Source organism: Schistocerca serialis, chromosome 5 (assembly GCF_023864345.2).
Source record: "Schistocerca serialis cubense isolate TAMUIC-IGC-003099 chromosome 5, iqSchSeri2.2, whole genome shotgun sequence".
NCBI classification, from domain to species: domain Eukaryota; kingdom Metazoa; phylum Arthropoda; class Insecta; order Orthoptera; family Acrididae; genus Schistocerca; species Schistocerca serialis.
Window position 1 is genome coordinate 14,325,252 of NC_064642.1, and position 24,659 is coordinate 14,349,910.

Genomic DNA, 24,659 nt, shown 5'->3' on the forward strand with positions numbered 1-24,659 from the left:
AACAGATGTTGTTGTAACAACACTGTTCAATGAAGTGAAGTGTGCCCTCTTTTTTGTCAAGTACCACCAAAAGCGACCACTATGTCCCTGTCACCATCATTTTCGATAATAGATTCTTCTGCAGCACTTTCCATTGATGATTCTGCAACTTCTTTTACAGCCCCAAGCAGTAATCCATAATATCTCTCAAATTGAGGGCGTGGAAGATTCATCGCTGCACAAAGTGTTCTTGCTGCCTTCTGTCCCTTACCAACACAGCGCATGCCATTTGCTTCCCTCAAATTCACATCATAACCTTTGTTTATGATTTTAGATGTCATGCAAGATGCACCAACATTACACTCGCTGCATATCACAGATAAGTTCGTAGCAAGGCCTTTCCTGACACACTCATCTTCAACCACAGAAACACACTGCACACCAAAGCAATGCTTGCACATGACATTGTCCAATATTAACTGTTACAGTATGTTAACAACATATTGCACGAAACTTCTGATTCACAGCCTCCATTTTCATTAGTACCAAAAACAAGTTCCTTCTTGAAGCACTCTGCAATGGTTTGTTCGCCGGCTCTGAGAGGTTGCAGTTTGAGCCACTGGAGCAACATTTGTTGTAGCATCCTTTACTGTGTATCCTTTGCCCTGGTGATGTTGTTTACGGTTGAAGCAAAGCATTCTAGGCATCTTGTGTGATAATATGCCACAAACGAACTCAAAACAATGCAGCCAAATGAAAATCGTTTTGAAATTCTCAACACCACACTGCAAGCCAGGTCTAGTTTAGTAGGGGATACAATCTGTTGGCTTTGACCAATGACGTCAGAATTCGCCAGAGATCATGTATTACAAAGATGACAAAGCTGAGAAGAATGTCCAGAAACGAAGGAATGCAAGAGAGAAAAGCTGTACTTCACATTTATAGGGGCCAGTAGTATTTTCACGTTAACGATATCGCGCGTTTCTATCTTAGTATTTCTCCACAAAATACAATGGAAAGAAATGAATGAAATATATTACTAGCAAAGAATACATCACGTTACATGTATGTCAGTTGTATCTCGAAACTCTTTCGAACTGTATTGCTTAAGTGCAGTACGGGATACAAGTTCAGCGTAAGTCGATTTCTTACTTTCAACTAGCATTGCTGTCCTGTTGTTCACTTGAACTATGTATCCGCTGCTTCACTAAACCGTAAATGAAGCACCCGATAGAAATTGAAAGCTCATTTGAAGTGTGTTGCTTAAGTACAGTACGGAATAAGAGTTTGTCGTAAGTCGATTTCTTCATTTTCACTAGCATTACTGTCCTGTTCTTCACTTGAACAATGTATCCTCCGCTTCAGTAAACCCTAAGTGGTACACGGGATACAAATTGTAGATGTGTTGTTTATCTCGTCTCTGCTATTACTAACAGTCTTTTCTTACGTACATATCAGTACTACTGATGACAGAAGGACCTACGTATGTAATATATGTATACCAGACTGCCGTTGACCTCGATATATGTACACTGGTAACGAAAAGGTGGAAATAGACGTACGTTACATTTGCAACCTGTACCTCAATTGAACTACACAGAGACAAGAAGACGACACATGTACAATTTGCATCCCGTACTTTACTATGGGGTACAGTTTTCTTGTTGCCTTGGACGCTAATAGTATCCCATTTGTTACTTGAGCTATATAGCTATACGCAACATTTGTATCTTGCTCGCCAGTTGACATATATAGTGTCAGTGTAAAGGCGAAGTGAAGGACGGGATACAAATTTTAGTTGTGTCGTGGGTTTCGCCTGTAATATAGCAAGTACATTTCCAAAATGTCGTACTGATACTAGTGCTGGGAAACAAAAGAAGATCGACAGCTGAGAAATTTCTATTACACACTTCACAACACGAAAATACACATATTGGTGGAATAAAACAGTGAAATATGTCAAAATTGTGAAATACAGTAAAAGAAGCAAATGGAAAAGTGAACTTACCACACAGAAATATCGAGGAATAACCGAAGCTCGCCTAGACAGACAGTAACGAAAATTACATACCCACAAACAGACAAATCCATTTCTATAAACGAAAATAAGACACTAAAAGTTGTTCTACAATAACAAACTAATACTCCAAATTACCTCAATATTATTACGAATAATTATTTTAATGTACAATGAAAGCGCTTATCCGGAACACAGAACTGTTTTATTATTTATGCCTCGAAGTGAAGACATTACTATCTACGACTAATGTATGACGTCATTGGTCAAAGCCGACAGGTTGTATCCCCTGCTTCACTAGACCCCTGCAAGCCTTTCAAAACAGAGAACAAACAAAATCAGTGATCAAAACAATACACGTTGATAGCAGCAGCAGAGAAAGTCAATATCAATAGTCCTTTGTTTCATGTATGACTATCTCTGGCACAAATATAAACATTCGAATTCTACCATCCTACGTCGTCGTCCCCCCCCCCCCCCCCCCCCCCCCCCCTCTCCCCTGCCCCCTTGAGTGTTTTAAATTTTGTTTTTTTCTGAATTGGTGGCGGCAAAAGTGTGACTGTTATTTCAGCAAGGATACCGACAATGTCTCTTCATAAATTGGACATTGTGCTTACTGTCTAATGTCAGACAGTATAAAATGGAGGAATTAATGGGACGACGTTGGTTTATCCTGGATTCTGGTTTGCCTTCCAGAAAAAATAGTTCTTGAGTTTCATTATGATTTATTTTGTAGGACATAGCATTTTGTTTTGATGATACTGTTAATAGAATGAAGTTGAGTCTTTTGTAAATAATGAAAACAAAGTGAGTGAGCTTGGTACAATTTGAACTTTTCTCAAAAGTTTATAGATAGAAATGTTTAGAGGCCATGACTTCTTTGTAGTCACAAACCCTATGAATTACTTGGAATTGTGACTAGTCCAAAACATCAAAACTCAAATAACGGACTGCTCTGTTAGTAACATTTAGTTGAGTAATTTCCCCACCCAATGTTTAATTCACGCTGATGACTTACTGCTGAAAGCAATTTCACATGTAAAACCTGAATACAGTTTTGAGTAACAGTGTGGGTAATTTTCATTTGGTAGTGTCTACATGCCCATGGTGTAAGAGTCTTTCCCATTCAGAGTAATTGACATTGAAATGGGATGTTACTCTGTTCATGCCTTAGGTAATTGGAGTGCTTCATTCTTGAGTTGAATCTATATTACACACATTGCACATTTATATTGTTCTTATTATTTTATATTGTTTCATGTTGTTTCAGGCTTATGAAATGCTGCTTAGTGCCAGAAACATCCAGAACAAGGAGGAAAAGGATGCAAAACTTCATGCAGCACTGCAGGTATTGTTGGTCACTACATTTTTCCGTTATGAAATAGTTATTTGTCTTCGCACGGTACAACTTTATCAGTGGTCAAGATGTGATCTAACGAAGTTGGCTGATACTGCCGTTATTAGATTTAATCATAATTCTGTCAGTTCTGTAGGATTCATTGCATAAAAATAGTATATCTTAAAATCCAGTTTTGAGAAATAATATGCTTCAGGCAGTTTACTTGCGATATGAAAACCATAGGAAAAGTAGTGTTTGTGTGTCTATATTACACATTAACACAGTGTTAGGTTCCTCTGCACAGCAAATCACTGGCTGTTTGGTAGCCCACAACGTTCAGAGTGAGCTTCTACATGTAACACTGCAACTAGAATTGAGAAAATGCTGTAGCAGTACTATGGTTGAAAGTTACTATTTCATATTGCTGTAATCTTCTACCAACATGTACCAGATCTGCCATGGTGAACGCAGGCCAGTGGAGTTTTTAGAACAATGTGGCAGTTGCCAATGTGTTTAGGTAACTGTCAGATGATTCATTACTTGAGTAATTGTACTGTTGTTGCCCCAGCTGTCTTTTTTGAAGGAAAAGATTCTTACAATGCAGAGAGAGATGGTCTCAAAATGTTCCCTTGCCTGACTACACAATGGGAGTAACATAGGGATAAGAGATACGGAGAGAGAGACTCCCATCAATACTTAGTTTGGTCTAGGCCTGACATGAGTTCCTTTATGGCAACAAAGCCGTTATTCTTTGTTGAACACCTTGAGGATGGGTTGGGGAAGTTGCATTGATCTCGAAAAAGAAGAGTGGTTAAATTCTGATTAAAATGGCATCCGATGCCCATTCATCAGTGCTGCTTGCCTGTGACAAACTGGGTGACGTTCCTGTAACTGTCACCCCCCCCCCCCCCCCCAACCCGCCCACCATAACAGATTATCTCCCACTGCCATCTTCTTTTACAGGCAGATGACGAGTTATGTGCCAGTTTGAACCAATGGGGTGAGCTTTTTGTCTGTTGTATCCAGCAGGGACCAAAGGACAAGGGTTTTTACTGGGGCCTTCATTGTAGTCGTTCAAGGCAAAGCGTTGCTGATAAGGTCAATGTGATATGAAACCATATGAACCCCTCAGAATGTAGTGCTTCAAATGCATGAGATCCAGGCACATGTCTTTGCGTAGTAATACTAGCCCCATCTCTAGGGATTGTGGAGATCAATTGCACATCAATGTTTTAGTATAATACACTCACTCTTTCCTTTCTACCTTGGACCCTTGTTCCCACTTGTCTAAACCCGTAACCCCGGTGTTTGGGACCCCTCCTTATACAACTTCCCTCCACACACTCACTTCAGGAGTGTTGACTACACATCTGTTGGGTACGTCGAGTCCCAGCGATCAGCCAGAGAAACATCACCCTCCTCCAGTATCTCTCACCAGTAAGGGATGCTCCCTTTCCAGATTTCTGCTGATCTGCAACCAGATTCCAGCCAGTGACTGAAGGAGCCACAGGCTGCTGGTCGTAGGACTTGGTGTTCCTCCTCCATCCCTGAAACTAGTCCTTGCAGGCATTAAAATCGCCTGAAGAGGAGGAAGACAGATTATCTGAGGAGGAGGAGGAGGAGGAGGAGGACAGAAGTCCTCAAAGGAGTAGACTTCAGTGGCCCTCATGACACCTGACCCCCACCCCTCTGTCTTGTGTTCCACCTCTCCATCCACAGATCCTCCCACGTAATCTGATTCAGAACCAGTCTATATTGATGCCATATCCTTCATGCTCCACAGGATACTGATAGTGTGATTCTCCAGTGGAACTGTAGCAGCCTTTTCCACCAGCTGCCTGAGCTTAGGTGTCTCTCAAGTGTATATTCTGCTTTCTGCATTTCCCTGTAGGAAACATGGTTCCCAGCAATGTAGGCCCTTACCACCCGTGTCTGCCAGTCTATTTTAAGAGTCACTTGACTATAAAAGCGTCCTGGATGAAGTTTGCATGTACATTCTGAACTGTCTCCAGTGAATACGTACTACTTGATATGTCTTTGGCAGTCATGGCTGTCCATGTGAGGATGTTACTGGATTTTACCGTACACAATGTGTATCTCCATCCTGATAGTGGATTGTGTCAAAACACGTTGCCTGCATTGACTTCTTAGCTCCCCCACTCTTCCTAATTCTGGGTGACTTCAATTACGAAGGAATGAAGAAGTATTAAGAAGAGTTGAGGAAGAAAGAAACTTGCTGAAAGTTATCAGAAAGAGAAAACTGAACTGGATTGGACATTGTTTAAGGAGGGACTGTTTATTGAAGAAAGGAATAGAAGGAATGGTGGAGGGAAAAAGGGGAAGAGGAAAAAGAAGATATCAAATGCTGGACAATATAAAAGGAGACAAATTTTCATAAATGGAAAGACTAGCTATGGACAGACAAAAGTGGAAGAGGCTTAACCTATAACAAGACCTGGCGTAAGGCAGAATACCATACTACTACTACTACTACTACTACTACTAGTAGTACTACTCGATTCCCATAACCCTTTGTGGGGTGGAACCATGACCACTGGCAGTCGCAAAGTTATCGAAAACTTGCTTGCAGAGCTCAATCTTTGTCTCTTGGATACTGGTACCCTCGCTCATTTCAGTGTGGCGTATGGCTCTTGTTTGGCGGTGGGATTGTCAATATCACATCCTCGCCCATTTCAACCGAATGTGAAGCGATGACAAGTTCCCATTTCAGTGGTGAGAAAGTGTGATCGCCCCAGTATTCAAAACAGGTAACACCTCCTCGAGATGGAGAGCTATCGCCCAACTAGTGTCACTAATGTTCTCTGCAGGTTGCTTGAGCATATGGTGAGCCAACAACTGTAGAGTCTCCAGTTCTGTTGGCTCCGTCCCAGAGTGGTTTTTGCCAATCCCATTCTACTGCTGACATTTTGGTCTGCCTGGAGTCTGCTATCTGGACATGTTTTGCCCTCTGACAGCATCTTATTGCTGCCTTCTTTGACTTATAAAAGGCCAAGTGACATCACCACATCCTCGTTTACCCTAGACAAGTGGGGTCTCCATATCTGGAACTTCTTATCTCACTGTACTTTCAGAGTTCATGTTGGTGCTTCCCACTGTACATCCTGTTTTCATGAGAATGGGGTCCCACAGGACTCATTACTGTGTGTGCCCCTTTTCATAGAGGCTGTTGATGGTCTAGCCACAGTTGTAGGATCTACAGTGTCACCCTGCTTGTATGCTGACAATTTCTGTTTTCATAGAGGCATGCTGAAAAATCATGCCTCCAGCTTTCTTTATGTGAAAACTCTTAAAGCTCTAAAGGTTCAGTGAACTATGCTGCATGCAGAACGGATCCAGTGTACTCGCTGCTAAATTGATGGCCATCAATTGGGTCCTCAGTCACAGTCATTCTTGGACCAGTGAGTCTTTCTTAATCTTACTCTTCATAAGAAAGGGGACAAGAGTGACTTAAATAATTGTAGACCAATCTCATTTTCTAAAATACTCAAAAAAGTTATGTATCCAAGAGTTGTCGTACATTTAAGTGAAAATAATTTACTCAGCATGTCACAGTTCGGATTCTGGAAGGGTTACTTGACTGAGAATGCTCTCTACGCATTTACCCATCAAATAGTACAAGCCCTAAATATGAGGGTAATCCCAAAAGTAAGGTCTCCTATTTTTTTTATAAGTACAGAACTGTGTGTGGCAGTTGGTCACACTGTTATGAAGAGTGCTGTGTGTAAACATGCGCATGACGTGCTGAGGCATTCAGTCTTGGCTTGGCAGCTGTTGACAATGGAGCTCCCATTGGATGTTACCACCAATTGCATGCAGTTATTCGGTTTTTGAATGCAAAGGGCACTGCGCTGATTGAAATCCATCGCCAATTGACGGAAGTGTATGGTGAGTCGTGCATGGATGTCAAAAGTGTTTGAAAGCAGTGTAGAGAGTTTGCAGTTGGTCAGACCGAAATTCACGATGAACAAAGGAGCGGGACACCATCAATTTCTGAGGGACAGTGTTGAAGGTTGAGCAAAGCGTGTGTGTAGATCAGCGGATCACCCTGGATGATGTGTGCACATTGGTTCCTGAGGTTTCCCGAAGCAGTGCTCACAGAATTTTAATGGATACATTGAACTACCGTAAGGTGTGCGCAAGATGTGTGCCGTGCATGCTAACTGAGGACCACATGCGGCAACGAGTTGATGCTTCGCGCGCATTTCTTCACCACCTTGCAGCTGAACAGGACAACTTTCTGGACTCAATTGTCACGGGTGACCATAACTTTCTAAATGGCATGGCGGCGAGCTGGTATGACATTGGCATACAAAAACTGCCACAACGTCTACAAAAATGCATCGACAGAAATGGTGTTTATGTCGGAAAATAGCTAAATGTTCAAGCTGTAAACTGATGTAAACCATTGTAGAAATAAACAAAAAAATAGGAGACCTTACCTTTGGGATTATCCTCATAACAAATTATTGCCAGTTGGTATGTTTTGTGGTCTTTGCAAGGCATTTGCCTGTGTGGATCATGTTACACTCTTAGAAAAACTCAGGTTTTAAGGAATTGAAGGCTATACACACAGCTGGTTTGAATCATACTTAACGAACAGAAAGCAAAATGTTGTGCTGAATAACACAAATAATGTTGGGAGGCTGGTAAATTCTAGTGAATGGGGAGTTATTACAAAGGGAGTCCCACAGGGTTCACATTTGGGTCCTCTGCGTTTCCTTATTCATGTGAATGACCTCTCACTTAATGTTCGACAAGCAGAGCTAGTACTTTCTGCAGATGACTCGAGTGTTATAATAAATCCCATTCCAGAAAAAGCAGCTGAAGATATTGTTAAGGATGTCTTTCAAAGAATTATTAAGTGGTTCTCAGAAAATGGACTCTCCCTTAGTTTTGAAAAAACTCACTTATCCGGTTGTGTACACAGAGTAGAGTCATACCAATAACTGATGTAGCATATGAACAGGGCTCAGTCAACAGGGTAGATTTCTCCAAATTTTTGGGTGTTCACATTGGTGACAACCTGAACTGAAAGAAGCATATTACTGAACTTCTCAAACAATTAAGTTCAGCCTCTTTTGCTTTTTGTATAATCGCTAATCTTGGTAATAAACAGGTCAGCCTCCTAACGTACTTTGCATATTTCCACTCAGTAATGTCTTACGGAATAGTTTTCTGGGCTAACTCACCGCTTAGACATAAAGTATTGATTGCACAAAAGAGAGCAGTGAGAATAATTAGTGGTTTTCATTCAAGGATGTCATGTAGGCACCTATTCAAGGAGTTACATATTTTAACTGCACCATTAGAGTACATATATTCGCTAATGAAATTCGTTATAAATAATCCATCTCGATCCATGAAGAACAGTGATGCTCATACGTACAACACTAGAGGGAAAAATGACCTTTACTATCCGTTGCTGAAGCTGTCAGTTGCTCAAAAAGGAGTACATTATTCAGCAACAAAAATCTTTGATCATTTGCTCAACAACATAAAGTGTCTGGCAGGTAGCAGATCAAGTTTCAAATCTAGCTTAAAATAATTTCTTTTGGACAACTCCTTGTATTCCATGGACAAGTTTCTGGGTCAAAACTGTTTAAAAAATTAAAAAAAGTGCCTCTAAATGTAGTTGCATGTGTAGAACTAAAAATTTCAGTAATATTAGTATCAGTACTATTTGTGTGTGTGTGTGTGTGTGTGTGTGTGTGTGTGTGTGTGTGTGTGTGTGTAAATAATTAACTTGTTCCATATCATATCAATAAAATAGATGTGAAAATTATCTATGGAACATGGCATAATAAACTAAACTAAGCAGTGACTCCTTGAGTAGTCTACAGTCCGTTGCCCAGTGCTCCTACCGACACCCATTGGTTGTGGCTGTCCCCATTAAGCTGGACAGTCGGTAGTCTTCGTCTCGACCCTTGGTCACGTTAGGACCCAGGGAATGAACGTGCTGACTGGTTGGCCAAGTTAGCTTCCGAGATTCTGCCTTTGGAGATGAGGCACTGGAACTGGACCTTTGGTCAGTTAATAATAGACTGGAACACGGAATGATGTGCCCTGGCTTCTCCGAACAAACTGCTGGCAGTGAATGGTACTACGACCCTGCGGCAGTCTTCAATTTGTGCTTCTCACAACATGTCTACCATTCTGTCAGCTTCAGATTGGCCACACTTGGTGGTTGACACACAGCCACATTGCATGATGTGAGGATCCCTCCCATTGTCAGTGTGGTGCCCATTTGACAGTGGCCCGCATTCTACTGGACTGCCTTAAGTTCGCTGCTTTATGGTGAAATCTTAAACTTGCTGACATACTGCCTTTGGTACTAGCATACAGCACCAAAGTGGCTGATTTGGTTTATGTTTTACTTGTGAAGGTAGTTAATGCAACTTACTCTGAGGTACCGCACATTGACTTCATCGAACACTTGAGGGACTGGAAGGATGCACTGCTGCCTGTTCTGACCCATAGGTCCCCATGGCTGTACTTGCTCCATGGTCCATTTATTCTTCTACATTTGTCAGTGTTTTAATGTCTCATCATCTTTGTCTTCCTGAGATTTAATGAATTTCTCCACATTGTTAGTTTTCTTATGGTAACAGAAGGTGAAGTAATTGGATTGCCCCATGGAGGGCAACCTGATGAAGTAATACCGGTCAGATGCATAGGGTGCATCTCTCATTGCTTAACATGGGGGTTCCAGATGCTTTTTGGGCAGAGCAACTTTCACACATTACTCCTTCTCACCCCTTTCTCTCTCCTACTTGGTTCTCTCTCTTCGGTTTATTGATTCCCAGTTGCAGCTCTATTCATCAGGATTTGTCGTCTGTGTTATTCCTCTCTGATGACTATTCCTGGATTGATGCATGTAGGATGGAGGGGTTGATGACCTTGTAGTTTGGTCCCTTTAACCCCCATCAATCCAATTTTTTTATGTCTTGGAATCCAGCGAAGAACATCCTTGTCCATCTACCTACCTGTTTACATGTCTTGCCCATCTCCATTTTTATTCCAGTCATAATTACATCATTTATGTAAGTCTGTTCTTTTATAAATTAATTTGTTTTCATGTTTCAGCCAGTAATTCGCAACAAGCACCCCTCCATTGTTGACTGGCTAGCTGTCAGTCAAAACTGTTAACGTGCAATGATGATAAACTTTTCATTTAAGTAGTATTAGAATTTTGCCTCTGAAAACCTTATTTACACTACCAAAGCATGACGGACCATTCTTACTCTTATATTTACTTCTTGTCATACCCATCCATCCTTGTCTTTTGTCACCTTAAATGCAAAAATTCGTAAATTGTTTCTGTGAGCTCATGACTAAGTTCTACAGTTTTCATATTATAACTGTCATTTAAACCTGCCATTGTACTTGCTCGATTTATGAGCTTTTGCTCTATTTATTTTCTTTTATTAGATTATATTGTGAATATAAAAATTATAGCTGGACAACCCTTTGATGTTGTAGGGACTTATTGATAAAATTTTTAATACAAATGTTTTCATCACAAATGTGCCAATATGATATCTTGTTCCACGACGACTTAGATCGTTCCGCAGTATAGGTGTGTCATGTGGTAATTTTGCAGCCATAAAACAGTGTATACTTTAAATTTGCCAGTCTTCACCCTTACTTTGTCATATACTCCAACACACTTAGATGTCAACAAAAATTTTAAAAAATTACTATACAACTAGCACCAAACCTGCAGTGCATTAATCTGACACTCGTCTGTTCACCATTGTTAATGCAGATACTGTTGTCATGAAAGTTATGTAAATTGACCTTGTCCAGTTGTCGAGGGTGAAGCTCCTGCTCCTGCACGAAGGCCCATCGCTGTGAATACCTGTGCTATGAGATAGTTGACAACTTAAATACATTTTCATTCAGTTAGTGTTCTTATCCTTATCCTCATCCTCACTTGCATCTTCCACGTGACAGAAAAACTGTTCTCTCTATAAAATTTGTTTGTAAATTGGGGCTCAGTGGATTACCAATGTACGTATGTATCTGATGTGATCCATTATAAACAGTGCTGAAAGCCTGCGACTGAAAACAATAGGTTTGTTTATAAGTAACTCATCTGCTACTAGTCACGATTTTCTTTATTTTCCGCACAACGCGTTTCGGGAAATGATTCCCATTTTAAAGTGTTTTTTGCGTTTCTTATGTCATTCCTATGTGATATTGTTGATGTGTGAGATTCTGCTTCATTTCGTTGACTTAACTGCAATGTATAAGAAAACATGCGATTTTTAGTTGGTTGTCGATCTTTTTGTGAAGTTAGTGGCGAAATTTAGAGTAATTTGTACTTACAGTTTCCTTATGATCCATTTGTGCAGAGTCTCGCACACACTAAACATCACACACAACTTGCTGTACACTTTTAAACATTGCAAACATTTTACATAAACAAAACAGTGACACAATGTTCTTAAAAGTAGTCAACAGAGATGACATTATAGGTCTTCCATAGAGTATAATATGCTTTTGTACAGAGGTTATGTACCTTAACAATTTTGATCATAATTTACTTAAGTCTATTTTACAATTGTGCTTATTTCTAAGTGTTACTATTTTTATTTAATTATACTATCAAAACATCTGAAGAAATTCACTGATTCACTTTAAAGTTTTTTGTTTAATATTTTATCTTCATATTGTCTGTTATGTGAACATATCTCCAGTTCTTCTAGCAAATCCCTTTTATGTCCTTTATTTAGTTGGTGAAGTACTTTGACATTTTGCTCTATTTTTCCAAATGGGTGTCCTGTATTCTGTACATGTGTTGCTATGGTTGATGTAGTGTGTCTGTTGTGTGTGTAGGCTTTTATGTGCTCTGTGTACCTGGTATTGAAATTTTGGCCTGTCTGTCGTAGGTAGAACATGGAGCATTCCTGGCATGTGACCTTGTATATTCCAGAGTCTTGAGTTTGGATCATGCCCACAGTTTACATTGTGTATTAGTTTTTGCTGTAGTTTATTAGATGAGGAAAACCCAATTTTTACTTTGTGATTTTTGAAAATATTAGCAATCTTCTGTGATACATTGTCAATGTATGGGATACTAGATATGCATTTGTTTTTCACTTTTTCTTCTGTGGTGCAGTTTGTACCCGGCTCTTTCTTCACTTTGTTTAGGATTGTGTCAACCATGGAAGCATTGTATCCATTGGCAACCGCAATCTTTTTCACTGTGTCTATTTCTTGTTGCATGTTTTCTTGGTTCAATGGTATTTTAGTTGCCCTGTGTAGCATTGACTCATATGCTGCCTCTTTATGGATATTTGGGTGAGATGAGGTAGCAGGGGTTGTGGTGTCAGTTATTGTGTTTTTCCTATGAATTTTGAATGTGCATGTTTTGTTGTGTCTTGTAATATTTAGATCCAGAAAGTTGATGCTTTTATTTTGTTCATGTTCCACTGTAAATTTAATTTTCTCATGTAGATTATTGAAGTAATTTAGAATGTCTGTGATGTCTTTCACATCCCTTTCACTAACAGTAGTGCGTCATCTACATATCTCCTATAAAATTCAATTTTCTTTAGGCAAGGTTCTTGGCTGATAAATAATTTTTGTCCTGAGTGATTTATGTATATGTCAGCTATAGTACCAGATATACATGATTCCATTGCTAGGCCATCTAGTTGTTAATATATGTTGCCATTAAAAGTGAAGTAGCTGTAACTTAGGGTTAGCTAAAGGAGTTCCATAAATTCAACAGGTTCTGTGTATGAAAGTTTCTTGTGTTTCATAAGGTTCTTTTGTATTACTGTTACAGCTTCTTGTATGGGTATGTTTGAGTAAAGGTTGATGATGTCAAGTGATATAAACTGAGCATCTTGGGGGAGCTTTCTGGTATTTAGTTCCTTAGCTATTATCATGCTGTTTTTATGGAATACATATGAAGCAACTGCTCTTCCCGCCGTGTGCAGGAAGTGGTTTCCAAAAATTATGCCACAGGAACCACAATAGAAGAGAGTGATGGGAGAGCTGGTTTGGGAAAAAATTGACATAGTGAAACTGACGGATACGACTTTTGCACAGGTAGTCACCATATCACAGTATTGAGTGTGACCTGGTGAAAATAGCCTCAGCAACGACCCATACCAATGTTGGGCTGGTGCCTGCTTTTGTGCAGCATGATCAGCCCCAGTTGAACCGCTCTGTCAGGAGGGTGAATATGGAGTTGGATCAGTTGCTTAGGGCGGCCACTCTGTCAGACATTGGATTGGTTCCTGTTGAGGCTATTGATAGGGGGGATTTCACAAGGCATGGCCTACATCTCAATAGGAAAGGGAAGGGTAAACTGGCAGGGTTGTTAGCGAAATCCATAAGGGGGGACACTAGTACTCATGGATGTACCTCTTTTTTAGACTAATATCAGTGTCCAATGAGAAGTTCAGGCAGGCAGGTGCTAAAGAGGTCCAGGAAAGTAAATAATAATGTTACCATATTTAACCAAAATATTGGTGGATTAAAGAAAAAAGTAGATTCTCACATAAGTAAAGTAAAAAATAATGTTACCATTTTTCACCAAAATATTCCGGGATTGAAGAATAAAGTAGATGAGCTCCTGGTTTGTTTAGATGACATTGAATCTGATAATGTAATAGATATATTATGCCTGTCTGAGCATCACATTGTGTCTGATATGGAAAAGGTAAATATCAGTGGTTATAAACTAGCTGCCCATATGAGTAGAGAGAATAAGGTGAGAGGAGGAGTTGCCATATATGTCAAAAGTTATCACTGTGTAGAAAGCTTAGATATAAAAAAGTTTTGTCTAGAGCAAAATATAGAAGCATGTGCCTGTCAACTTAAACTGAAGGAGAGCTCTTTTATGATTGTGTCAGTGTATAGGTCCCCTTCAGGAAACTTTCATTTATTTCTGGAAAACTTGGATGCCTTGTTGTGCTATCTGTCAGATAGGGTAAAGCAAATTATTATTTGTGGGGACTTCAGTGTTGGCTCACCGAAAGAGTGTAATAGGAAGAATGACCTGGAAGTCTTGCTCGGTTCTTTCAATTTGACATCTGTCATTAATTTTCCTACTCGGGTAGTAAAGGACAGCAGCACATTGATAGATAACACTTTTATAGACCAAGACAGGTTTAAAAACATAAGTTCTTGTCCTGTTGAGAATGGGCTTTCGGATCATGATGCTCAGCAAGTTACAGTATATGACATAGCTCCATTCAGTAATTCAAAACTACCCTCCAAAGTTGTGCATTCAATTAATGACTCAACAATTAGAAATTTCAGAGAAAATCTTCAGCAGTTAGACTGGGATGAGGTGTACAAGGAACCCAATGCTAATTTAAAATATAACTTATTTCACACTTATAAGAGAATTTGAAAACTGTTTCCCCAAGAAAGTAGTTAAATCTAATTATAAGAAACCATGCAAAAAACCTTGGCTTGCTAAAGGAATAAAAATATCTTGTAACCACAAAAGGGAACTGTATCTAACAACAAGAAAGAGTAATGACCCAGAAACAGCCAAATATTATAAAAACTACTGTGCTACATTAAGAAAGGTTATTAAAAAGTCCAGAAGCATGTGCATCATGTCTGAGATTAATACCTCTGATAACAAAATCAAAACAATTTGGAATATTATTACAAGGGAGACAGGGCAACCAAGAGTACAGGATGACAGAATCACCATCAAAGCAAATGGAAACTTGATAAACAAGAAGCCGGAAGTCGAAAACATTTTGAATAATCATTTTTTAAATGTTGTAGAGAAAATGGAATCTAAATGTTCATTAGAAGAAGCAAGGCAGCCAATGAGAGGCCTTACCCACATCATTTGATACAATTGAAATTCCACCAACCTCTCCTCTGAAATTAGGGAGATAATAATCTCTCTCAAGAATAAAAGCTCACATGGAATTGATGCCATTTCCAGCAGGATAATAAAAGCCAGTTCCCAAGAGATAAGTGGGATTCTTAGCCACATATGTAATAGCTCTCCGAAGCAGGTTATTTTCCCAGATAGACTGAAGTATGCCATTGTTAAACCACTGCATAAAAAAGGGGATACGTCTCATGTCAACAACTACTGCCCAATCTCTCTTCTGACTGCCTTATCCAAAATTCTTGAAAAAGTAATGTATTGTAGAGTAGCTTCACACCTTTGTAAAAATAAAGTTTTAACAAAATGTCAGTTTGGTTTCCAGAAGGGTTTTTCAACAGAAAATGCTATATATACTTTCACTAATGAAATATTAAATGCTCTGAGTAACCAGAAGTCACCTGTTTGGATTTTTTGTGATCTATCAAAGGCTTTTGATTGTGTAAATCATGGAATACTTCTAGATCAGCTCAAGTACTGTGATATCAATGGGACAGTGCTCAAATGGTTTAAATCATACCTAATTGGAAGAGTGCAGAAAGTTGAAATAAACAGTTCACATAATATGCAAAAAACAGATGATTTCTCATACTGGGGAACAACCAAGAATGGGGTGCCACAAGGTTCGATCTTGGGTCCTCTGCTGTTCTTAATATATATTAATGACTTGCCATTCTATATCCACGAAGATGCAAAGCTGGTACTTTTTGCTGATGATGAAAGTATAGCTATCACACCCAACAGACAAGAATTAACTGGTGGAACTGTAAATGATGATTTTCAGAAAATCAGTAAGTGGTTCTCTGCAAATAGGCTCTCATTAAACTTTGACAAAACACAGTATATACAGTTCCACACAGTAAATGGAATGACACCATTAATAAATATAGACTTTGATCAGAAATCTGTAGCTAAGGTAGAATATTCAAAATTTCTAGGTGTATGCATGAATGAGGGATTGAACTGGAAAAAAATCACACCGAGGATCTGCTGAAACGTTTTGAGTTCAGCTACTTATGCTATTAGGGTCATTGCAGATTGTGGCAATATACATCTGAGTAAATTAGCTTACCATGCCTATTTTCATTCTCTGCTTTTGTATGGCATCATATTGTGGGGTAACTCATAGATAAGTAAAAGAGTGTTCATTGCACAAAAGTGTGTAATCAGAATAATTGCTGGAGCTCATCCAAGATCATCCTGCAGACACTTATTTAAAGAGCTAGAGATCTTCACTGTAGCCTCACAATATATTTATTCACTTATGAAATTTGTTATTAACAATCCGAACGAATTCAAAAGTAATATCAGTGTACATGGCTACAACACTAGGAGAAAGGATGATCTTCACTACTCAAGGTTAAATCTAACTTTGGCTCAGAAGGGGGTAAATTATGCTGCCACAAAAGTCTTTGGTTACTTACCTAATAGCATCAAAAATCTGACAGATAGCCATATAGCATTTAAAAGGAAATTAAAAGAATTTCGTAATGGCAACTCCTTCTACTCATTAGATGAATTTTTGGATATAGTAAGTGGGTAATTACCCCCCCCCCCCCCCCAAAAAAAAAAAAAAAAATCATATAATATCTTGTGCAATGTAATATCTTGTATAGACACCTTTTATTAACCTGATACGTTCCACATCATTACGAAGTGTCGTATTCATGATCTACGGAACAAGTACTTACCTAATCTACAGGACGTACACACTAATATTTTATTGGGCCTCAGTATACAATAGGCAGTATATAGATTTATATAAATCATGAAAGAAGGTTGTATACCTGGAAGAATCGTGGAGATACTAAAAGGTATCAGATAGATTACATAATGGTAAGACAGAGATTTAGGAACCAGGTTTTAAATTGTAAGACATTTCCAGGGGCAGATGTGGATTCTGACCACAATCTAGTGGTTATGAACTGCAGATTGAAACTGAAGAAACTGCAAAAAGCCGGGAATTTAAGGAGATGGGACCTGGCTAAACTGAAAGAACCAGAGGTTGTAGAGTGTTTCAGGGAGAGCATAAGGGAACAATTGGCAGGAATGGGGGAAAGAAATACAGTAGAAGAAGAATGGGTAGCTCTGAGGGATGAAGTAGTGAAGGCAGCAGAGGATAAAGTAGGTAAATAGACGAGGGCTAATAGAAATCCTTGGGTACCAGAAGAAATATTGAATTTAATTGATGAAAGGAGAAAATATAAAAATGCAGTAAATGAAGCAGGCAAAAAGGAATACAAGCGTCTCAAAAATGAGATTGACAGGAAGTGCAAAATGGCTAAGCAGGGATGGCTAGAGTACAAATGTAAGGATGTAGAGGCTTGTCTCACTAGGGGTAAGATAGATACTGCCTACAGGAAAATTAAAGAGACCTTTGGAGAGAAGAGAACCACTTGTATGAATATCAAGAGCTCAGATGGCAACCCAGTTCTAAGCAAAGAAGGGAAGGCAGAAAGGTGGAAGGAGTATATAGAGGGTTTATACAAGGGCGATGTACTTGAGGACAATATTATGGAAATGGAAGAGGATGTAGATGAAGATGAAATGGTAGATAAGATACTGCGTGAAGAGTTTGACAGAGCACTGAAAGACCTGAGTCGAAACAAGGCCCCGGGAGTAGACAACATTCCATTAGAACTACTGATGGCCTTGGGAGAGCCAGTCATGACAAAACTCTACCATCTGGTGCGCAAGATGTATGAGACAGGCGAAATACCCACAGACTTCAAGAAGAATATAATAATTCCAATCCCAAAGAAAGCAGGTGTTGACAGATGTGAAAATTACCGAACTATCAGTTTAATAAGTCACAGCTGCAAAATACTAACGCGAATTCTGTACAGACGAGTGGAAAAACTGGTAGAAGCGGACCTCGGGGAGGATCAGTTTGGATTCCGTAGAAATGTTGAACACGTGAGGCAATATTAACCTTACGACTTATCTTAGAAGAAAGATTAAGAAAAGGCAAACCTACGTTTCTAGCATTTGTAGACTTAGAGAAAGCTTTTGACAACGTTAACTGGAATACTCTCTTTCAAATTCTGAAGGTGGCAGGGGTAAAATACAGGGACCGAAGGGCTATTTACAATTTGTACAGAAACCAGATGGCAGTTACAAGAGTCGAGGTGCATGAAAGGGAAGCAGTGGTTGGGAAAGGAGTGAGACAGGGTTGTGGCCTCTCCCCGATGTTATTCAATCTGTATATTGAGCAAGCAGTAAAGGAAACAAAAGAAAAATTCGGAGTAGGTATTAAAATTCATGGAGAAGCAGTAAAAACTTTGAGGTTTGCCGATGACATTGTAATTCTGTCAGAGACAGCAAAGGACTTGGAAGAGCAGTTGAACGGAATGGACAGTGTCTTGAAAGGAGGATATAAGATGAACATCAACAAAAGCAAAACGAGGATAATGGAATGTAGTCAAATTAAATCGGGTGATGCTGAGGAGATTAGATTAGGAAATGAGACACTTAAAGTAGTAAAGGAGTTTTGCTATTTAGGGAGTAAAATAACTGATGATGGTCGAAGTAGAGAGGATATAAAATGTAGACTGGCAATGGCAAGGAAATCGTTTCTGAAGAAGAGAAATTTGTTAACATCGAGTATAGATTTAAGTGTCAGGAAGTCGTTTCTGAAAGTATTTGTGTGGAGTGTAGCCATGTATGGAAGTGAAACATGGGCGACAACCAGTTTGGACAAGAAGAGAATAGAAGCTTTCGAAATGTGGTGCTACAGAAGAATGCTGAAGATAAGGTGGGTAGATCACGTAACTAATGAGGAGGTATTGAATAGGATTGGGGAGAAGAGAAGTTTGTGGCACAACTTGACTAGAAGAAGGGATCGGTTGGTAGGACATGTTTTGAGGCATCAAGGGATCACAAATTTAGCATTGGAGGGCAGCGTGGAGGGTAAAAATCGTAGAGGGAGACCAAGAGATGAATACACCAAGCAGATTCAGAAGGACGTAGGTTGCAGTAGGTACTGGGAGATGAAGAAGCTTGCACAGGATAGAGTAGCATGGAGAGCTGCATCAAACCAGTCTCAGGACTGAAGACCACAACAACAACAACAACATACCTGTATTTTATTTTCTTTCTTGAGGACTGGGCAAACTGGTGAACAACAGTGGTGTTTTGCAATTGGCACCCAAAAGTGGTTGTAGACAAAGACTATCTTTGGGGAGGGATAGTTCGCAGTTATTGCACTTTGGGATCGCCTTGCAGGAGGATGACACACGGCGGAAGAGTGAGCATCGGAAGCACACCAAGGGTGGTGGGACGTAAGGTTTCATGCTGCACCTGTACATGATGACTAACTTTTTGCGGGTGAATATTACTTTCAAAGGCTAAGATGAAGGCACCTGTATCTGTTCAGCTATCCAGGACCACTTTGTCTCGACTACAGTCAGTCTCCTCATTGTGGTACTCCTACCCACTAGAGTGCTGCCCATGTCACCTTTTCAGCTGTTGAGCAAACGATTGCTTCCACCAATCTCATGGCTTTGCTACACATGATCACTACATGATGATCTTTGTGACAGTCGTCACTTTCCGATGATCCCTGTCATGTCCTTGCAACTGCTTGTATGACTGAGCACCACGGTGGGTGCTTCGAAGAGCCAACTGTCAGTTGCATGCCTCTCCTGTTACCTTCTCCCCCGTCAGATTCCATCGATGAGGCTGTGCAAAGTGTCTCCTTATTTGATCACCCATTTTGCTGGTACCGCTATTCCATTTTTCTATAGGTCTGTTCCGTCGCCTGCCAGTACCATGGCAGAGTAAAAAAATTGCAAGAGTTATTTAGTGTTTAAAGTGGCACCCGTCCCAGACCCACCTTACTGCTTTTAAGTGACTTCATGCTATGACTTGCTAAGTAAATGTAGAAGGACTGCTGGGAGCGCTGTGTCTCATACCTGAAAACATATGCCTCTTCATTGCAGATGTGAGTCGGTCTCCATAGTCTTCTGATTTACTGAAGATGCGCAATCGTGCATTCTCTCTTCCAACATGATTTTCTCTGTACTGATGCACCAAGTCTTACTGGACACCTTGCAACCCACTTTGCAATGGCGTCAGTGTCCTCTTCACAGACATCTGCATTGTGGATGCATAAGTGACAAGATGTCCCTGTCTCCTTCCCCCCGTGGCATGCCAGATGATACAACTGTCCTTTAGTCGGAAGAAGTGATTGCAAAAATTATGGCCTACAAACAGAAAAATGATTGTATAAGGAATTAAATTTTAAATAGAGTTCCTTTTTTCTAGGAACTCAATCAAAGATGGCAGACATGGCCAAAGAATCCGCAAAGTTGCAACAAGCAGTTTTTCTTACATAAGTAAAAAAAACTATAGCTATGATAAAAAAAGTTGAACAAGAAAGTTGTAGAGCCTAAAAATATCTATCAGTTGTTTGTTTTTATAGGTTTAGCACCAGAGGTCTGCATCTTTAATTCACGATCAAAACATTTTCGGTCCCAGGTTCGAATCCTGCCACTGCTTAAATTTTGATTATTAATCAGCATTGTTGGCCGAAGACTTCTGGTATAAGAAGTCGCCCTTACTTTGCCAAGGGCCTTATCAAAGAAGGCGGAGGATCGGACAGAGGTCCACGGCACTCTCTTGTCCTAGGGGTGGGAAACTGCCCATAAAGGCAGTAGAATCAGCAATGATCAGTGGCATGAGGATGCAGAAGGCAATGGAACCAACTGCATTAAAGACACATAACGTGTATCCACAGGACATGTAGCCTGTAATTGAAGAAGTGTCATGATTATTTCTCTATTGGCAAAAGATTCCAGAATAGTCCACCATTCGGATCTGCAGGAGGGGATGCCAAGGGGGAGGTTACCATGAGAAAAAGATTGAATAATCAACGAAAGAATAGCTTTCTATGACTCGGGGTGTGGAATGTCAGAAGCTTGAACATGGTATGGAAACTAGAAAATATGAAAAGGCTCAATCTAGATATAGTAAGGGTCAGATAAGTGAAGTGGAAAGATGACAAGGATTTCTGGTCAGATTAGTATAGAGTAATAGCAGCAGCAGCAGCAGAAATTGGTATAACGGGAGTAAGATTCATTGTGAATGGGAATGTAGAGCAGAGAGTGTGTTACTGTGAACAGTTCAGTGACAGGGTTGTTCTTATGAGAATCGACAGTAAACCAACACAGACAACAATAGTTGAGGCATACAAGTCGACGTCACAAGCTGAAAATGAAGAGGTAGAGAAAGTGTATGGGGATATTGAAATGGTAATACAGTATGTACAAGGGGATGAAAATCTAGTAGTCAAGGGGGACTGGAATGCAGTTCTAGGGGAAGGAGTAGAAGAAAGGGTTACAGGAGAATATGGGCTTGGGACAAGGACTAAGAGAGGTGAAAGATTGAGTTCTGTAACAAGTTTCAGCTAGTAATAGCAAATACTCTGTTCAAAAATCTCAAGAAGAGGAGGTATACTTGGAAAAGGCCAGGTGGTACTTGAAGATTTCTGTTAGATTACATTATGGTCAGACAGACTCCGAAATCAGGTACTGGATTGTAAGGTGTACCCAGGAGCATACAGGCTCAGATCACAGTATAGTAGTGATGAAGAGTAGGCTGAAGTTTAGGACGTTAGTCAGGAAGGATCAATATGCAAAGATGTGGGATACGGAAGTACTAAGGAATGACGATATACGGTTGCAGTTCTCTTAGGCTATAGATACAGCAGTAAGGAATAGCTCAGTAGGCAGTACAGTTGAAGAGGAATGGACATCTCTAAAAAGGGCCATCACAGAAGTTGGGTAGGAAAACATAGGTACAAAGAAGGTAACTGCGAAGAAACCATGGGTAACAGAAGAAATACTTCAGTTATCCATAACTCGTTAACGTTCACTTCCCTATACCTGCTATTTACGGTAAGTATAGCACCCGGTAAGTCAGAAAGGTACTTGTTTGAAAAGTTCAACATTTTTCAAAATATATTGAATTTGTAGGGGAAAAGTGCTCTCACTAATTGGCTAGATCTCAGCGGGTGTCCCTACAGTAACTGTTTTGGGCTTATTTGCTTCACAAAGAATTGTGCTGCCATGCTATTGAGTAATTTTTATGGCCTTACGTCCATGAGAATGTCACCATGACAGGTTCCCTGCTCAATGTCACCCTTATCCTCATCGCCATCATTGGCTAGTTTGCTCTCTCGGGACACTGGTCACCCCCTGCTGTATACTGGTGACTTCAGCATTTGGTACAGCTCCCACTCTGTAGGCTGGGCTGAATGCCAGCTCCAAGGAGCCATCCAGTGAGCCTCTGCTGCACACCTCCCCCATTTTTTCCAATTGTTTCGTGCAAAAATACAGGTCATGTACTTTTGTCGCTGTACTATGGTCCATCCTCTCAGATCTCTACTTGCGTACTCAGAACCTAGATGTTGTTGCCAATCTCAAATTTTGGGACTTCTCTTTGGCAAGAAGCTGACTTAGCTGTACCTTATTCGACAACAAAACATCAGTTGCATGTGAAAGCTTAACGCTTTCTGCTTCCTTGCCAACACATCTGGGGGTGTGCATCATGTTAAATCCTCCCTAGTCATCAAATATGGGGTTTCTAGGAAACCTGCTTTCTCAGATTGCTAGACAACATTTGAACAAATCATGTTAATGAGTTTTATTACAAAACGAACAAATACAATACTTAAGTATTACACAGATGTGTCGCAAGCAAAGTGTGACATATGAACTAATCAAGTTTCTTCAGTATAGACAATGCTGCATAGTACAATCGAAATGACTAGTGTGGAAGCTACTCTTGAACTCGCTTATCGACCAGTAGGGCACAGCACATACGTCCTCGTCGCATAGAGATCACTCTGATGCGTTGTCGTCCTGGTCAATGTGCAATTGGCTGTCTTCTCACAGCCCTCTTTGCTCTATCGTTCCCATCTGGTGTGCCGGTGCTTGACTTTACGCCATAACAGGTCATGCTCCTCTCGTTCATACGTATTGGGCTTTGGTCCAATCCATCTTCGACTTTGAAACTGCTGGAACCAATCCATCATTGTGGAGTTGGACAGGTCATTGGTGCCATGCAGGCTACCGTATTTATTCGAATCTCAGCCGCACCTGAAAAATGAGACTCGCAATCAAGGGAAAAAAAATTTCCCGAATCTAAGCCGCACCTGAAATTTGAGACTCGAAATTCAAGGGGAGAGAAAAGTTTTAGACCGCACCTCCAAATCGAAACAAAGTTGGTCTATTGTAATATGAGACACAATTTAGGTCGAATGAATGACGATACAGCTACAGTAGTTTGGTTCGAGTCGTAAGCTTAGCAGTTAAGCTTTACCAGGCAGCCATTGCTATGTATCAGGTGCTCCGTCCGTATTTATACGGATACCCTTCCTTTTTCACGTGCTTCATCTGGTTTGAATCGGTTGCTTATTTTTCTTTATCTGATAAGTGCCGTTCTCCTTGTTATAGGTGTTTACGTCACTCTAAACTGAAAATGCATTGTTGTACTGTGGCATGCATTGTTTATCGAATTCTGATAATGAGTGTTACAACCTGTCACCGCTCGTGGCATGGCTTGCTTTTGCGCGCGCTACCGCCGCTTACAATAAAAAAAAAGAGGAATTTTCTCATTAGCGAAACAATGGCAAGAGACTGGTATTTGTTGTTACTTACACTGCTGCTTTCTTTGATAATGATCAACAAGAATCAACTGCGTATGATAGATGTTCTGAACGAGAGTTTAGCTAAAAATTTTCTCCGTTTGAAAATCTTTGCAAACGCCTCTCATGTACATTACATTCTGCACAGAAATTAGTCATCTTAGATTTAAAAATCTAGTCAATTGCCGTGCTTCATTTCTGATTGTATCACTATTAGGCATAAGAATAATACGAATATAAACATGACATGATATGTATATTCTTCCGCATTTGCTGTTGTCTCTCACTAGTTTTGTAGGTTATTAGGCAGACAGGATTTAAAAGAGATGGCAGCAAACACGAAAGAATACTTGGCAAAATGTTTATATTCGTATTATTCTTATGGTGAAGAGAATACTGCATGTGATTCACAATTCATAAAAGTTCCTTGCCAGTAGGATTTTCGTAGTACATTGAAATGCTGCTACATTCGAAGATGAACAATACGGAATTTGTATTTACTTCTTTGGATAATGTATGAAAATGCAGTGGTCGAAACTCGGGGCGGAGAAAAAAAGCTCGTATTCTACCTTTTTTTAAATTTATTTAAAGACTCGGAGGTTTTGGCGCCAGTATTTATCTTTGTGCCTGCAAAGCATGCCTGTGTAGTGCTACATATATTCGACGGCAGAAGTTAGTTGTAGCGGCACCTACCAACATTTTTCAGAACTTCTGCTTACTTTGCACTCGATTCTAAGCCACAGGCGGTTTTATGGATTACAAAAACCGGAAAAAAAGTGTGGCT

At 40.0% G+C, this 24,659-nt stretch overlaps 1 protein-coding gene across 3 annotated transcripts in view; it reads left to right on the forward strand.

Annotated features, from left to right (window-relative positions):
• The window catches only part of LOC126481249 (nuclear pore complex protein Nup155), a 267,575-nt gene that overhangs the window by 177,331 nt on the left and 65,585 nt on the right, over positions 1–24,659 (forward strand). For all 3 annotated transcript variants that reach the window (XM_050104864.1, XM_050104862.1, XM_050104863.1), the window contains exon 17: positions 3,267–3,344. In XM_050104864.1, the coding sequence (XP_049960821.1) occupies positions 3,267–3,344 (78 nt within the window). The remainder of the gene's footprint in view (positions 1–3,266; positions 3,345–24,659) is intronic.